At 41.0% G+C, this 18,504-nt stretch overlaps 1 protein-coding gene across 4 annotated transcripts in view; it reads left to right on the forward strand.

Moving 5' to 3' along the window:
• Window positions 1-1,707: 1,707 nt before the first annotated feature.
• LOC141146596 (protein FAM240C-like) overlaps window positions 1,708-18,504 on the forward strand; it is a 247,984-nt gene continuing 231,187 nt past the window's right edge. For all 4 annotated transcript variants that reach the window (XR_012244966.1, XR_012244967.1, XR_012244968.1 and 1 more), the window contains exon 1: window positions 1,708-1,797. Coding sequence is in view for 1 of the 4 variants with exons in the window: in XM_073632976.1 (XP_073489077.1) it covers window positions 1,762-1,797 (36 nt within the window). In the remaining 3 variants the exon portion in view is untranslated. The remainder of the gene's footprint in view (window positions 1,798-18,504) is intronic.

Consider the following 18,504-nt stretch of genomic DNA (forward strand, 5'->3'; position numbering starts at 1 on the left):
TGACCTTCACTCTAAATGAGGCCAAATTCTCACTTGTTAACCTTATTTGATCTAAAACCTGATACACACAGGCTAAATATAGTTACATAGTTAGTCAGGTTGAAAAAAGACACAAGTCCATCCAGTTCAACCATAAAAAAGAAAAAATTAATTAAAAAAAATATATCAACCAACCCTATACCCACAGTTGATCCAGAGGAAGGTGAAAAAAACCCAGAAAAGCAGGATCCAATTTGCTACAGCAGGGGAAAAAATCCCTTCCTGATCCCAGAGAGGCAATCGGATTTTCCCTGGATCAACTTTACCTATAAATGTTAGTACCCAGTTATATTATGTACATTTAGGAAAGAATCCAGGCCTTTCTTAAAGCAATCAAATGAGCTTGCCAGAACCACCTCTGGAGGGAGTCTATTCCACATTTTCACAGCTCTTACTGTGAAGAAACCTTTCCGTTTTTGGAGATGAAATCTCTTTTCCTCTAGATGTAAAGAGTGCCCCCTTGTCCACAGTGTTGACCGTAAAGTGAATAACTCAACACCAAGTTCACTGTATGGACCCCTTATATATTTATACATGGTGATTATATCCACCTTAATCTCCTCTTCTCAAGAGTGAATAAATTCAGTTCCTCGAATCTTTCCTCATTACTGAGTTCCTCCATTCCTCTTATCAGTTTGGTTGCCCTTCTCTGCACTTTCTCTAGTTCCCCAATATCCTTTTTTGAGAACTGGTGCCAAAAACTGAACTGCATATTCCAGGTGAGGTTTTACTAATGATTTGTACAGGGGCAAAAATGATCTCTCTCTCTTTCTGGAGTCCATACCTCTCGTAATACATGAAAGGACTTTGCTCGCTTTGGAAACAGCAGCTTGGCATTACATGCTATTATTGAGCTTTTATAATATCGGTCAGTATTGGCCAGTTCAACAGAAACCAACAGACATTCAGCCTGTCCAACAGATGAGTCCGGCTTCTGACGAATGGGCATGTTGGAAAAACAGCAGCCGATCAGCATCCAATCAGTGCTCGCTGCCAATTATCGAAACACAATAGCTCAACGGGGACATCACTGTACTAACATCACATACTTACTACAGCGAGCTCCTCAGTTTTTTTTCCATTCAACTTGCTGGGTTGAATGAAAAAAAAACTGTTAGTGCATACCTTGCTTTAGTGGTTAGTGTTGTAAAGTCCTCAGTTGCTGTTTTTTTTTAATGGAGGTAATAAAGATCTCATGAATTCTAAGGCAGCAGCTTTGCCTGGTCTCCACAATTTTTTTATGAGATATAATAATAAATTTATAATGTTAGTGTGTTTTTGATATTATTGGGACTATACTTACAGTCAAGACCTGTTTTTAGAATCATTTATAGTACTATTATAGCATATTGAATTAATTATAAAGAAGGCAAACAGCTCACTGAATTGAAACTGGTCATAATATCATAACTATGGGACATAATATAATTATTTGCCTGATGGCTGAGTTCTGTATCAAATGACAGTACATTTTATTCAGCGCAGTCAATGGCAACAAAGTTAGGATGACACTTGTCAGCTGTTTGAATTGCATTCTATCCTTATGCAGCCAGAGGCAGGTTTAGACATCCTAGAAATTAAGTGAAATATGACTTGTGTGCGCCTTTAAAATAGTGACTGTCATTCAAAACCTTGCAGACAGAGTTGACAGATGAGGTCACTCCCACATGTTCACTGTTAAGACATATAGCTCTCTGGGACAGAGCACTCTTAAATCCGTGTATGCTTAACAGAGTCTGCAAGACAAACAGCGCCACAGTAAGAGTAAAATGCCTTTCATTTCATGGCTTTAATTACAATTACAATGGTATTAAACATATGTATCAGTTGTAGATGTTAGTAGCACTAGCAGTAGTAGTAGTAGCACAGTTGTAGTAGCATTTCATCTTCTTATTGGTTTTCTTTTACCATCTGTTATCTTTCATATAACAACCAAGCTTATAGAAGACAAAACTTTTTTTTTTGTCAAAATTGTACTATGATGATTATTGAGTAATTATTACTATTGGCATTAGTGTTTTATTTACGTTATTATATGACTACATCATATGTGCTTGCTGTTTTATTTCCTCTAAACAGAATGTTTTTTACTGTTACCAATATTAATATCAGGTGTTACCAATATCTAGACTTACTGCTAGCACATAAATATGTGTGTAAATGGACTGTATTTATTAAAGTTATAATTTGCCTTTCACAGTAATAAAGCACATAGTTTTCCAGTTTCCAGAAATACATTACAGGCATACCCCACTTTTAAGTACACAATGTGGTTTATTTACTAAAGCTGGAAAGTGAAAAATCAGGCTCACTGCTGCATAGAAACCAATGAACTTCTATCCCCAGCTTGTTCAATTAAGCTTTGGTAATAAAACCTAGAAGCTCATTGGTTTCTATGCAGAAGTGAGCCTGATTTTGCACTTTTCAGCTTTAGTAAATAAACCCCATTGTGTACTTAAAAGTGGGGTATGCCTGTATGCCATTTTTTACAAAGATGTGTTAGTATCCACAAAGAGAAGAGAAAATGCGCTTTGAATTGTGTTTGACTTTGCTTGCGTGATACATAGAATTTGTTTGTAGTTTTCTTAAAATACTGAATATTGATGAGTATTGATAAATATTGTTTCTAGACAGAAACGTCTTTATTGTAATGCTTGCAAAGCTCTGACTGTCAATAGAGATTACATAGGTTGATTTACTAAAGGCAATCTTTTTTTCTTGCACGTGATTTACTAAAGGCAATCGTTTTTCCTTGCACGTGATTTCACCACATTTGCTAAGCTAAGGAAAAATTCCCTTGCAAAGTGAACAACCCCTCTGCCTACCAGCACACAGCAAAGCGTTTACATCACTGCATGTGTGCTGTGCTGAACTGAACTGGTTTTGATGATACAGAGTCAGAGGTTTACTAAAACTGGTGCACACAGAATCTGGTGCAACTGTGCATAGTAATCAATCAGCTTCTAACTTCAGCTTGTTTAATTAAGCTTTGACAATAAAAAGCTGGATGCTGATTGGTTACTATGCACAGCTGTACCAGATTTAGTACATCTCCCCAGTCTGCCTAATGTTAGTGGAAGGTGTGCTTTCCCTTAAGAGCGCATGATTGGGGATACCCAGTTTATTTGCACATATTAATGAAGTTCAATGTTCTTTGTCTTATGCACAAAGTACCAGTACCAAGTATTATTAATATTATTATTATTATTACAGGCACTTGTATAGCGCAGTAAATTTACACAGCACTTCACATCTATATTATACATTCACATCAGTCCCTGCCCTCAAGGAGCTTACAGTCTAAGGTTCCTAACTCACATTCATACATACAAAAACTAGGGCCAATTTAGACAGGATCCAATTAACCTACCAGCATTTCTTTGGAGTGTGGGAGGAAACCGGAGTACCCAGAGAATCCCACACAGGCACAGGGAGAACATGCAAACTCCAGGCAGGTAGTGTCATGCTTGGGATTCGAACCGGTAACCCTAGTGCTGCTAGGCGGACGTGCTAACCAGTTAGCCACAATATAATGAAATGCTTACCTGCGTGCATTTATACAGTCTAAAAGTAGAGAGCACATAAACAGACAAACTGTATAAAAAATAGCATCAGTATACTAATAAATCTTTAAAGTAATAATACATAGGTAAAATATAACCACTGCCCATACAAAAGTTGAAATGTTAGGATAAAAACCGTCCTTCCCCCTGAATATGCAAGTGCTGATAGTCCTCAGCCACTCACCATGCAAATGTATAATGTAAACCTTGCTAAAAATTGTACATCAGTAATCTTTTGAATACTATAGCTTCGAGCATTTAAACATATACTGTGCCAAACACTTCTTTCTTGTGCTCAAATTTGAGACTCCAGGGATAAGTTCCTGCTGGGTGGACACTGCAGACAGTGGTTCATCTATAGTATTCTCCTTCATTTAAACATTTCCAAAAACCTTTGTCTTATGTGTGGTTCATTACTCAATGACAGAAGCAAACTGGACCCTTAAAGCCCGTTCTGCAACTCTAAACGTTCTCTTGCAATGATTATGGTAAACTCATTTTTTTCCCTAATTTAACATTTGCAATTTGTGCAATTTGTATTTATTTTGTTGTTGTCTAGCCATTGAAGTAAAAGAGTGGGTTCAGGGAATTATAAGAAGAGTCACAGGGATTTAAGCTTAAGTAACAAGCATCTATCTCATGTTTCTCTGAGGGTTCTTGGCTTGTAAAGTGTACATTCCCATATTAGCAAATATCATATAGACATGAGTGGACAGTTACAAATCAGCTCATCTGGTTCTGCTACGATCCTCTCCTGTGATCTAATCTGCCAGGTGTCAATCTACATGCTCATTGGTACCTAATGATGCCATTTTGTCTTCTCTATTTCTTTTTTTTTTTACATTTAAAAACAGCAGACAAAGACGTTAGTTGACTGGCTGTTTTTGACCTCCGTATTTTCTAAGACTCTAATGCCATGTACACACGACCGGACTTTCTGTCAGAGTAAACTCTGGCGGTCTTTCCGACAAAGTTCCACTGAAACGGACTTGCCTACACGCGATCACACCAAAGTCTGTTCGTTTAGAATGTGATGAAGTACGACGGGACTAGAAAAAGGAAGTAGCCAGTAGCCAATAGCTGCCCTTGCGTCGTTTTTGGTCCACTGGACTAGCATACAGACGAACGGTTTTCCCGATAGGAATTGAGTCCGTTGGAAAGATTTGAAACATGTTCTATTTCTAGGTCCGTCAGAATTTTCGAAAGAAAAAATCCGATGAAGCCCACACACGATTGGAATGTCCGACGGAATGATTCCGTCAGACCTTTTCTGCCGGAAAGTCTGGTCGTGTGTACACGGCATTAGACTTGGAACAAGTATGCAGTTCATGAAAGTCAGGGTCAAGACAGAACTCCTAACCTGAATAGATTGTTCAAAGTATGTGCTTTAGGAGGAATCACTATGATATTGGAGCAAACAGCATTTTCAATGGAAGAGGTCATTAATGGCAGCCTCCTTATTTCTTCACTGTAAGCTTCCATTAAGAATGTGTTTTTTAGTCCAAAGGATTGATATTATATCTATACAATATACTGTATGCAAAAAGGTGGGAAATAAGGTTCAGAATAATATTTTATGGCTGCCAAGTTACAGCAGCTACCATGATATTCTGGAATCCATATAAATTAGTAGGAATGAGCTGAACACCCCCCGGTTCAAACCAGAACTTGCGAACAGACAAAACAATTGCGCGAACACCGTTAAAGACTATGGGACACGAACGTGAAAAATCAAAAGTGCTCATTTTAAAGGCTTATATGTATGTTATTGCCATAAAAAGTGTATGGGGACCCGGGTACTGCCCCAGGGGACATGTATCAATGAAAAAAAAAAGTTTTTAAAACGACTGTTTTTTGCAGGAGCAGTGATTTTAACCACTTGACAACTGGGCACTTAAACCCCCTTCCTAACCAGACCAATTTTCAGCTTTTGGTGCTCTCACATTTTGAATGACAATTACTCAGTCATGCAACACTGTATCTATATGAAATTTTTGTCCTTTTTTTCACACAAATAGAGCTTTCTTTTGGTGGTATTTAATCACCGATGGATTCTTTATTTTTTGCGCCGTAAAAGAAAAAGACAGAAAAATCTGTAAAAAAATACATTTTTCTTCATTTCTGTTATAATATTTTGCAAATTAGTAATTTTTCTTCATATATTTTGGCCAAAATTTATACCGCTACATATCTTTGGTAAAAATAACCCAAATCGGTGGATATTATTTGGTCTTTTTGAAAGTTATAGAGTCCAAAAGCTATGGTGCGAATATCTGAAAATTGATCACACCTGAAGTACTGACGGCCTATCTCATTTCTTGAGACCCTAACATGCCAGAAAAGCACAAATACCCCCCAAATGACCCCTTTTTGGAAAGAAGACATTCCAAGGTATTTAGAAAGATGCATGGTGAGTTTTTTGAAGTTGTCATTTTTTCCCACAATTCTTTGCAAAATCAAAGTTTTTTTTTTTCTTTTTTTTTTTTCCACAAAATTGTCATATTAGCAGGGTATTTCTCACAGACCACATATGCATACCACAAATTACACCCCAAAACACATTCTGCTATTACTCCTGAGTACGGCGATACCACATGTGTGAGACTTTTACACAGCGTGGCCACATACAGAGGCCCAACATGCAGGGGAGCACCTTCAGGCGTTCTGGAGCACCCAGGCCAATTCTGACATTTCTCTCCTACATGTAAAAATCATCATTTATTAGCTAGAAAATTACATAGAACCCCAAAACATTATATATTTTTTTTTAGCAAAGACCCTAGAGAATACAATGGCGGTCGTTGCAACTTTTTAACTCGCATGGTATTTGCGCAGCAATTTTTTTAACACTTTTTTTTGGAAAAAAAACTGTTTTGTGCTTTACAAAAACCAAAACAGTAAAGTTAGCCCAATGTTTTTGCATAATGTGAAAGATTAAGTTACGCCGAGTAAATAGATACCCAACATGTCACTCTTCAAAATTGCATGCGCTTGTGGAATGGCGCCAAACTTTGCTACTCAAAAATCCCCATAGGCGACGCTTTAAAATTTTTTACTGGTTACATGTTTTGAGTTACAGAGGAGGTCTAGGGCCAACATTATTGCTCTCGCTCTACCGATCGCAGCGATACCTCACATGTGTGGTTTGAACACCGTTTTCATATGTGGGCGGGACTTACGTATGCGTTCGCTTCTGCATGCGAGCACACAGGGACAGGGGCGCTTTAAAATTTTTTTTTTTTTTTTGTTCATTTTACTTTATTTATTTTAGTTTGATGCTTTTTTCCAAAAAAAAAAAATTTTGACCACTTTTATTCCTATTACAAGGAATGTAAACATCCTTGTAATAGGAATATGGCATGACAGGTCCTCTTTACAGTGAGATATGGGGTCAATAAGACCCCACATCTCACCTCTAGGCTGGGAAGCCTGAAATAAAAAAAAAAAAAACGATCCTGGCTTCGATCGTAGCTGTGAGTCGGTAGAAGCGCGGGGAGGGGACATCCCCTCTCGCCTCCCGTAAGAACGATCAAGCAGTGGAACAGCCGCTATGATCATTCTTATGGTGTAGGGAATCGCCGGCTGAAAAAGCTGATATCTGAATGATGCCTGTAGCTGCAGGCATCATTCAGATATCCCCGCACAAAGTCAAGGACGTTGTATGACGGCCGGCGGGCGGGAAGTGGTTAAAACGCATTTTTTTTTTTAACACAAAGTTGTCCATTTATACAATATTTCTAACACATAGCATGTACATAGCAAAAATGACACCCCAAAATAGATTCTCCTGCTCCTCCTGAGTACGGCGATATCACATGTGTGAGACTTCCACAGCCTGGCCACATACAGAGGCCGAGTACAGCCGAGCATGGCTCAGCATGGCAGGGTATGGCTGGGTATGGCGGGGTATTGCGGAGTATGGCGGGGTATTGCGGAGTATGGCGGGGTATGGCGGAGTATGGCGGAGTATGGCGGGGTATGGCGGGGTATTGCTGAGTATTGCGGAGTATTGCGGGGTATGGCGGAGTATGGCGGGGTATGGCGGAGTATGGCGGGGTATGGCGGGGTATGGCGGAGTATGGCGGGGTATGGCGGAGTATGGCGGGGTATGGCAGGGCTTTGCAGAGTATTGTGGGGGTATTGCAGAGTATTGTAGGGGTATTGCAGAGTAATGTGGGGTATTGCAGAGTATTGTGGGGGTATTGCAGAGTAATGTGGGCTTTGCAGAGTATTATGGGGGTATTGCAGAGTAATGTGGGCTTTGCAGAGTATTATGGGGGTATTGCAGAGTAATGTGGGCTTTGCAGAGTATTATGGGGGTATTGCAGAGTAATGTGGGCTTTGCAGAGTATTGCACAGCAGAAGGGATGGCTGAGCATGGATGGATGGATGGCTGGATGTCTCTGTGCAGCGCTGTGGGAACTACACATCCAGCCCACAGCGCTGCAGCCATCCATCCATCTCCCTCTCCTCCACAGTGTACCGATCGGTCAGATGACGCCGGTCTGTTTACATGTAATGTTTACATCAGATGATGCCGGTCTGTTTACATGTAATCAGATGGTAAACGGCCGCGATCAGCGGCCATTTACTGGGATCCGTGATGCGCCGGGTCCTCTGGACCCGGCGGTCACGGATGTGCTCGGGTGCGCACCCCAGGGGGCGCGCGAGAGGGGAATTCCGGGAGGACGTCATAGTACGTCCTCCCAGAGTTAAGCAACCGCCCTGCAGCCGTCATTCGGCTATGGGCCGGTTGTTAAGTGGTTAAGAATGCTTAAAGTGAAACAATAAAAATGAAATATTCCTTTAAATATCGTGCCTGGGGGTCCCCTTAGTCTGCCTGTAAAGTAGCACATTTTTCTCATGTTTAGAAAAGTACTGCAGCAAAATAACATTTCTAAAGGAAAAAATGTCATTTAAAATTGCTCACGGCTGTAATGTATTGACAGATCCCGGCAATATACATAAAAAATCATTTTAAAAAACAGCGTGGGTTCCCCCCCTTTGGGTCTGGCATGGATGTTAAGGTAAACTCCACGACAATTTTATTTTTTGGGTCCCCCCCCCACAAATTCATACCAGACCCAAAGGGCCTAGTATGGATGGGCGGAACCCATGCCATTTTTCTCTTAATTCTATCATAGGGCTCCACTTAACCACTTCAATACACTATATTACATATTGTACATTGCACTATATACCCTGCACTGTATTATATATACTACACTGAGGGCACTATATACTCTGAACTGCAGTATATTTTCTATAAGGACTGCACTATATACTTTGAACTGCAGTATACATACTATACGGACTGCACTATATACTCTGAACTGCAGTATATATATTATAAGGACTGCACTATATGCACTATATACTCTTCTGAAAAATTGGGCCTTAGGTATTGCACTCTTCTCTTGCAGTCTTAGAGTGCTTTATGGGGCGCTCAAATTTGCTGTGAACGCCCCATAAAATTCACTGTTCAGCGAACAGGCGAATACCCGATGTTCAAGTCGAACTTACGTTCGACTCGAACTCAAAGCTCATCCCTATAAATTAGTAATTTTACAGATAGCTTTTGGCATGAAAATTAAGCATTTCAGGGGTGAGTGTTTTTAAAGCGGAGTTCCACTCTAAAGGGCAAGCCCTGCTTGTTTGCTTCCCCCACCCCCCTCTGCTGCCATATTTGGCACCTTTTGGGGGGGAGAGCGGTTACCTGTTTTTGACAGGTACCTGTCCCCACTTCCAGGAGACCTTGCCGCAGCGAGGTCCCAAGGAATTTCAGCCCCCCTCCTCATTCCACCTCTGTTGGGTCATTCAGAAAGTGCATCGTGCATGTGCAGTAGGGATCTAGCTGTGAAGCTACAAGGCTACAAGGAATGGCGGTGGCAGCACCGGAAAATTGAAAATTGAAAAATTGTCTGAGGTGCCGACATTGCGGGATCTGTGGACAAGTAAGTTTCCTAAATTTGAAATTCAGCAGCGAAAGTATTTGTAGACAGTAAACTGGAAAGCCATCTGTTGCCTTGGGCTTTCTGAGGGATGTCAGTGCCTGCTTAATTAAAGTCAAGGTTTAGCATTTTGAGGGGACTGGCTTATACATGTACAACCCTCCCCTAAAAGATCAGGGGAGCACTGGAGAGATAAATAGTTTACCAAGGATCCTAGTAGTTAACTGGCATTGATGAGGGGTGAGTGATGCTAGCTCTTTTTGTTATAGTTACGGGAATGAAATGTGAATATGAATGATATGGTTATATGGGAAGTGACTGCCTATAGCCTGTGCAGTTCTGCCTAGGCTATATCAGAGGTTACTAGGTGATTTAATCTGGTGAAATGAAACCCTGTTAAACCAATGATTCTAAAACCTTGTATACACGATCGGATTTTCGTCCAGGAATTGTGTGGTGACAGACTGTTTGCCTAAAATCCGACCGTTAGTACACTCCATCAGACAATTTTTGGCCAACTTTCCGCCAACAAATGTTGGATGGCAGGCTAGTAAATTTTCGGCGGACAACGGTCTGTTGTCAGATTTTCCTATTGTGTGTACACAAGTCCATCACATATAAGTCCAAAGTACAAACACGCATGCTCGGAATCAATGCTCACCAAACACGACATTAGCAGAAGGTGCCCTAAGAGTGGCATTTAAGAGCTGAAATACCTCATAGTAAGTAACTACATTCCTGTTAGTTGGCCGACAATTGTGTACCGTTTGTATGCAAGACAAGTTCACAGCACGCGCCCTTTGGACAAAAGTCTGATGCTTTGTCTGCGGAAAATCCGATCGTGTGTATGAGGCTTAAGACTGACCGGCCTTGGATTTCATACAGAACCAAATTTGGGTAATTCCATTTCCATTTGTGAGGGTGTTACAGGCTGCTTTTCCTTTTAAATGATGTGCCACACAGGGCAGTACAACATTATGATTGTGCAACTGAAATTCTGAACTTCTGGGTGTCTTGTTAAGACCTGGGCTGACAAGGCTGGTGTACATCAATGCTGCTGGATAATAAACAGTTCTAGCCAGGACTGAAAACACATACACACATGCTACTGTTTTTTTTTGTTTTTTTTTTTGATAACCTATAGCAAGTTTTATTGATACCAGATGGGCCAGACAGACATTCTCTCCCTTGTCAGTCATGCCCCCTCGTGCATTTTGCCCAATGGGCTTAATCATAGGATATGAGATCTCGAAAGGGGTGATTCACAATGCACCATTTCAGTAAAGTTATTGTATTGCACACACAGTTCCCCATATATGTGTCTGGCACTACCTGCCCGTCAATCCAATCTCTTGGTTATGATATACTGGGCTACAATGTTACTTTGATGTAACAAGCTACAAATTCTTCTTGACATAAATGGATTTCTTTCTAGATGTTAACCCCTCTGTAAATTGATCATTACAGAGGGATTACATCAAGAAGTCCAATTTTAACTTAAGCCAGTGTTGATCTCTGTTGTTTAAAGAATGTTTTTTTTTATCATATTCTATTACACCTTTCACAATTTATACGTGTTCTCTTTTTTTCTTTTCCTTTGTTTCTTAAATGAGGATAGAACACCTCACGTCAAATGTTACCAATAAGCTTATTTTTATGATTCACTTTATAATTACTGAATCCCACGCAGAACAATTATACACTCATCATGTAATTTTTTTTTTGCCAGTTTTGTATATCATGTTAAACCCAGCACAATCTGCGCTGTCCCCATTCACCTATAGTTATATTAAACTCAATAAATGTGAACACACAACTATGGACATAAAGTGCTGCAACCAAAAAATGAACTTGAATATCTAGTTCTATGCCATGTATAATAAATTCAGGTGCGCTACTAGTGTCTCAATGGTTAAAGTTGATCTTCAACCCAAAACTTCTAATTATTTACTTAAGTGAAATTGTATAAAAAATAATAGGGTTTCAATAAAAATAGTCCTTCTTTCTATTAGTCGGATAGCTGATCCTTTTAGTGTCTGAACTTACTGACAAGGTGAAATATAAAAATGCTGACAAAGCGGTAACACAAGGGGGGGCCGCTTACCAGATAAGATGGACTATAACGGGGGTCTTTAGAGCCTCACAGGTGCCAGATCTTGGGCAGGAACAGCTGCTTATCGGCTTCGGGTCCGCCTTGAATTTTTACTGAGCACCGGGATGATCTCACCTCGAGCGATGCCTCTGTGTAATCTCAGGTGTCCCCAGGGTTTTGCCGATGCCGGGGCTTTAAGGGCTCAGATAGCTGATTTCCTCTTGCGATTAGGAATCCGCCCTGCGTTCCCCTCAAACACTGGAATGCCATATTCTAAACTTTGCTCCTATGTGATCCCTCGTTAACAAGTTGGAAAAAGGATAGAAAAAACTTCCATGGTGAAGTACATAAAAGTTCCTTTATTTAAAAATCATGGGTAACTGACATCAAGATTGGAGCAGAAAATTGCAAAACGGACAGCTTGGCTGCTGCGAGGCTTGCCCGGCTGATGTGTGGTGACGTCAGGTCCCGTAGCTCCGTCCAACGCGGCGTTTCTCCATAAGGGGCTTTAAAGGGGAAAGGAGACTTGTATATCATGTTAAATTGGATGAAAAAAAAATTGCTTAAAGATTAAATCAGAGCTTTTATCAATAGTTTGGAGTTTGTTTTTAGAGGAAAGTATTGTGTAGGGTTCTGCTGCCCTCTACTGTCTGAATTTATAAATGCCTGCAAAAAATGTTTTATGCACTTCCTGTCCCTGGACTGTTGGGTTTGAAACCCTGGAAGAAGGAAGTGGAGAGAGAGAAGGTCTCAGCCACATGTCCTGTCCATGCTACTAAACCCCATGCCTGAAGGGGCTATTATGCAAGTATTCCCATGGACTAATAGTTTAGCTGCAGCTGTTGAGTGTACATCTAATACTTGTGACTAAGGATGGGCTGTCTGTTCGGGTCGAACATGAGTTTGACTCGAACATTGGCTGTTCACCTGTTCGCCGAATAGAGAAAATTTGGGGTGTTCGCTGCAAATTTGAAAGCAAATATCAATGCAAATTTTTATAAAAGTTTTAAAAAGTTTTAAAAACGGACGTTTTTTCGGGAGCAGTGATTTTAATAATGCTTAAAGTGAAACAATAAAAGTGAAATATTCATTTATATTTTGTACCTGGGGGGTGTCTATAGTATGCCTGTAAAGTGGCACATGTTTCCCGTGTTTAGAACAGTCCGAGAGCAAAATTAAATTTCTAAAGCAAAAAAAAAGTCATTTAACCTCCCTGGCGGTATGATTATTTCGGATTTTAGGTGCTGAAAGCGGTACAATTATTTTGCATGGAAATTTGGCGTTTTATATTGTAGGTCTGTAATTCTTAACAATAACACACTTAAATCTGTCCAAACAAGAGTCTAGTAGATATCCCGGGTATGATAAAGTTTGAAACACAAAAACATAAATTATAATATAATAAATAAAAAAAAATAATTAAAAAAAAAAAAATAATAATAAAATAAATTTCCCCACGATTCACTTGATCATCGTCCAATTCTGCAAGTGTTCTAATTTACTATCGCTGTTTTCTAGCTGGTCTAAAGCCACTTTTGATGTAAAGGGACACTTTTTGGTTGCTATGCACAATCTCCAGTTTCCAGGCAGAAAGAACAGTATATATAACATAAAACTGAATGCAGGGCATGGGCCAAAGCACTGGGGACAAAAGGGATGTGAAATCATTTCATACAGTACTGTAATCTGTAAGATTACAGTACTGTATGTGTTATGATTTTTACAATTTTTTGAATTTGCCACCAGGCTCCGCCCCCGTGCGTCGCGACGCTCGCAGGGAACGGAGCCTGGCAAGGAGAGGCTTCAGAGGAGGACGGAGCCCACGGACACAGCAGGGGACATCGCAGGATCCCGGTGACAAGGTAAGTAAAGCCACACCAGGATCCTGCGATGTAATCCCGAGTGTGGCTCAGGGTTACCGCTAATGGTCCTGAATTTTAACCCCGAGCCACACTCGGGAAAACCGCCAGGGAGGCTACAAGTACTTGCGGCTATAATGAATTGTCGAGTCTCTGCAATACACAGAAAAGTCATTGAAAAAAATGGCATGGGGTTCCCCCACAGTGAATTACCAGTCCCTTTGGGTCTGAGGTGAATATTAAGGGGAACCCCAAACCACAATTTAAAAAAAAATGCATGAGGGACCCCCAAATTCCATACCAGGCCCTTCAGGCCTGGTATGGATATTTAGGGGAACCCCGCGCCAAAATTTAAAAAAAAAATGGAGTGGGGGTCCCCCTAAAAATCCATACCAGACCCTTATCCGAGAACGCAACCTGGCAGGCCGCAGGAAAAGAGGGAGGAGGAGAGAGCGCCCCCCCTCCTGAACCATACCAGGCCACATGCCCTCAACATGGGGAGGATGTCCCCATGTTGATGGGGACAAGGGCCTCATCCCCACAACCCTTGCTGGTGGTTGTGGGGGTCTGCGGGCAGAGGGTTTATCAGAATCTGGAAGCCCCCTTTAACAAGGGGACCCCCAGATCCCACCCCCCCGTGTGAAATGGTAATGGGGTACAAATGTACCCCTACCATTTCACAAAAAAGTGTCAAAAATGTTAAAAAAGACAAGAGACGGTTTTTGACAACTCCTTTATTAATGTCTTCTTCTTTCCCCACTTCTTCTTCCATCTTCTTCTGGTCTTCATTCAGTTTTCTTCCTCCATCTTGTTCTTCCCCTGCTTCTTCCTCTGCTTCTTCCTCCGATCCTCTGCCTCTTCCTTCAGTCTTCTCATCCACATCTTCCTCCGCTTCGTTCTTCGGACGATCCGCATCCATGGGAGGTTCCCGCTGTCTGACGCTTCTGTTCTTCTGACAGTTCTTATATAACTGAGGGTGGGGCCACCCGGTGACCCCGCCCCCGCTGACACACGGGGACCTCCCTATGGCTTTCCCCGTGATGTCAGAGGGGACGGGGTCACACAGTGGGAGACCTCCATTGAGGCGGATCGGAGGACGAAGTGGAGAAGAAGATGCTGGATGAGAAGACCGGAGGAAGAAGCAGAGGAAGATAGAGGAAGAAGCGGGGGGAAGAACAAGATGGAGGAAGAAGAAGAACACCGAAGGAAGACCAGAAGAAGATGGAAAAAGAAGAGGGGAAAGAAGAAGACATTAAAAAAGGAATTGTTAAAAACAGTCTATTGTCTTTTTTTTAAATTTTTGACACTTTTTTGTGAAATGGTATGGGTACATTTGTACCCCACTACCAATTCACACAGGGGGGCCGGGATCTGGGGGTCCCCTTGTTAAAGGGGGCTTCCAGATTTCGAGAAGCCCCCAGCCCGCAGACCCCCACAACCACTGGGCAAGGGTTGTGGGGATGAGGCCCTTCCCCCCATCAACATGGGGACAAGGTGCTTTGGGGGGCTACCCCAATGTACCCTCCCAATGTTAAGGGCATGTGGCCTGGTACGTCCCCCCTCTTTTCCTGTGGTCTGCCAGGTTGTGTGCTCGGATAAGGGTCTGGTATGGATTTTTGGGGGGACCCCACACCATTTTTTAAAAAATTTTGGCGCAGGGTTCCCCATGGATTTTGAGGGGGGACCTCCACACCATTTTTTTATTTTGGAGTGGAGTTCCCCTTAATATCCATACCAGACCTGAAGGGCCTGGTATGGAATTTTGGGGGACCCCCACACATTTTTTTTAAAATTTTGGTTCAGGGTTCCCCTGTAGGGGAATCCCATGCTGTTTTTATCAATGAACTTTGAACGGCAGTTTTTAAAACTTTTTTTTGCATTGATACATGTCCCCTTGGGCAGGACCCAGGTCCCCAAACACTTTTTAAGACAATACCATGCATATAAGCCTTTAAAATTAGCACTTTTGATTTTTCATGCTCATGTCCCATAGACTTTAACGGTGTTTGCGTGTTCAAACAAATTTGTCTGTTCGCATGTTCTGGTTTGAACCGAATGGGGGGTGTTCAGCCCATCCCTACTTGTGACAGACAGAGTAGCTCTGCCCTGTCTGTTATTATGTTGTATTTCAAATGCACAGTGCCAGATAGATAGGTCTGTGCTATTGTATGTTTAGTTGTCACCTTCCAGTATATTGATAGATGAACCTGTTTATTGCAATATAGTTTATAAGCAGCTCCTGGTATTCTAGTTAACCCTGTTCCTTTTGGTCTGGAATTCTATAGCTAGTTTTTGCTTTAGGCTTGATAACCAGCATTGGCTAGAGCCAGGTTAGGCTTATAATGACCATGTCAGGATCATAGGCTTAGAGGTCTGGTTGCATGACAGATTAGAAACTCTTAGGGAGGGACTAAAACACAGAGTAGATAGGCTGACTCTGAGTTCCAGTACCACAGTTCCAGTAGCACTGTTCCTGCCAGTGGGAAGCTCTGTTCCAGACTGGTTGGACAACAGTTGGAGGATCCCCCCTGTGACCACTGATTTTGTCTTCAGGCCTCAGATATAATGATGGATGCCACCTCATCCTCAGAGGCCTTGTCCTTTGTGGAGACACCACCAACCTTATTATCAAACTGGCTTTTCCACTTAGCAAAGGTTCTGGTTCTCTTATCTACTTACAAGTTTAGTGCAATATCCAGTTTGGGGAGGGCCATTTCTCATAACTCCCCCACAAAAAAGAAGAGTGCTACAATTGCAAATTGTAGTTACAAATACTACAATCTTGCTTCTGATTTTATGATTAGCTGCTCCAAAATGCAGATTTGTATAATTTATTATACCAGATGCAATGAAAATTTCCAAGATATTTCTATAGGCTTCTATGGGTCTGATACCTCTCAAAACCATTAAGCATTTTTGGCCTCCAGAAGGAATTTCCAAAAAACGCAAGAAATGTAATTTAATGGACATGCCTCTTTGTACTTACACGGAAGAGTCCCCATCTCAGATTGTACTCTAGTATAGAATAGCATTCTATCCCATTGTTCCATCCATTACTTGGAGATCTAGAGTCTGACAAGTCTTATAAAGTCAAATGCATGCAGAACCATTCCATTAAATGATTGTGCTGCAATTTTTTTTATAGTGAAGTAAAATATTTCATTACAAATCTCTGTCCCAACAAAGCGCAACAACTATTAAAGGGTAAGACTGATTCAGAACAAAGACTTGTTCACAAGGGTTTTAACGCTATTAAAATGTCACCACAGATAGATTTTTAATCTGTCTTGTATCTGTATACAAGAGCAGCCCTGGCACATAAGCTTTGTTTGTTCATTTTTGAAAAAAAAATATTTCTGTTCAGGGTTTTGTGCATAGCCTACTGTACATTGTTTATGTTACTTCCCAGAAATATTTGCTGTGCTTATAATTTTCCGCTATGTCAAGAGGTAGTAACTTATTTATGCAGCATATAAAATATATATATTCATTAGCTCTTGTTGATTTATTTGAAATACTTTGTTTCTCAGTGGTAGCAGCAAATAGGTCACATTTTAAATATTTTTGTCTCTGTGGCTCACTAAATAGCAATGTGACAGTAATTTGTTTATTTATGCTTCAGTCAGGGAATCTAAAATCTAGCAAACAGCACAAAAAGGGCTGGAGTTTACTACATTCACTGTTTTTAGCCCATTCACCAACAGAAACAGCTTGATCAGGGTGCCAAATGTATAGGATTTTAATATAGCTAAGACACGCATATACATTGACAATGTTTCAACATTTCACAAATATACAGCAAACAGCTTTTTAAGATGTAATTATGTATTGGAATGTCTTAATTGTCTAATTAGAGGGGCAAAACACTGTGATGATGTTGGTAATAGAGTCAGTAAATAGTTAAGTAAATTATAAAATTGTATGTCCTCAGAAGATGCTTGCAAACCATTTATTAATAAGCAGTAAAGCGAATGAACAGTACAAAAACATGGCAATAAATTACCCCTTTGTTTTTGAATAGTCTAATGCCCTGTACACACGGTCGGATTTTCTGATGGAAAATGTGTAATATGACCTTGTTGGAAATTCCGACCGTGTGTAGGCTCCATCACACATTTTCCATAGGAATTTCCGACACACAAAGTTTGAGAGCAGGCTATAAAATTTTCCGACAACAAAATCCATTGTCGGAAATTCCGATCGTGTGTACACAAATCCGACGGACAAAGTGGCACGCATGCTCAGAATAAATAAGGAGACGAAAGCTATTGGCTACTTCCCCGTTTATAGTCCCGACGTACGTTTTATACATCACTGCGTTCAGAGCGATCGGATTTTCCGACAACTTTGTGTTACCGTGTGTATGCAAGACAAGTTTGAGCCAACATCCATCAGACAAAATCCATGGATTTTGTTGTCGGAATGTCCGATCAATGTCCGACCGTGTGTACAGGGCATTAGGGTCCTTGCACATGGGCAGCTGGGCCCATTTCAACAGAAATGTCAATATTTTTCCTCCACACGCAGTCCAGGTGCAGCATGCCGTTTTCCATAGACATGAATAGCTGGGCGCTGTTGTACTTGGGTATACAGCGGTGCTGGTATACCCAAGTACAGGATGTTTAGGATGTATGCAAAAAACAGAGTTTTTCTTCTGTACGTTTCTTTCTCAAAGCTATGTGCTCTTTCAACATCACAACTAAGATAGCAGTCTTGAGTTAGAAGATGTGGTAACAAAAGGAACACTATCTTGAGGCCACTCAAGATACAAAATGCTCTTTTTTTTTGCCTCAAATCCATAGTGAGGAGCATGGGCAATGGTGCCATATGTCTCATGATTGGGGGACCCTCAGCGCCCGAAAACCTTTACATTTGCAGTCTCCTCTTAAAATTGAAAAATACCTTCCCAGGTCACTGCTGCAATTCATAACACCACATAATGTATGTTTGCATGCTCTCACTTGACCATGAAAATCCATTAGGCATAGAGTGGACAGTCT

This window comes from Aquarana catesbeiana, linkage group LG01, assembly GCF_042186555.1.
Source record: "Aquarana catesbeiana isolate 2022-GZ linkage group LG01, ASM4218655v1, whole genome shotgun sequence".
Taxonomy (NCBI): domain Eukaryota; kingdom Metazoa; phylum Chordata; class Amphibia; order Anura; family Ranidae; genus Aquarana; species Aquarana catesbeiana.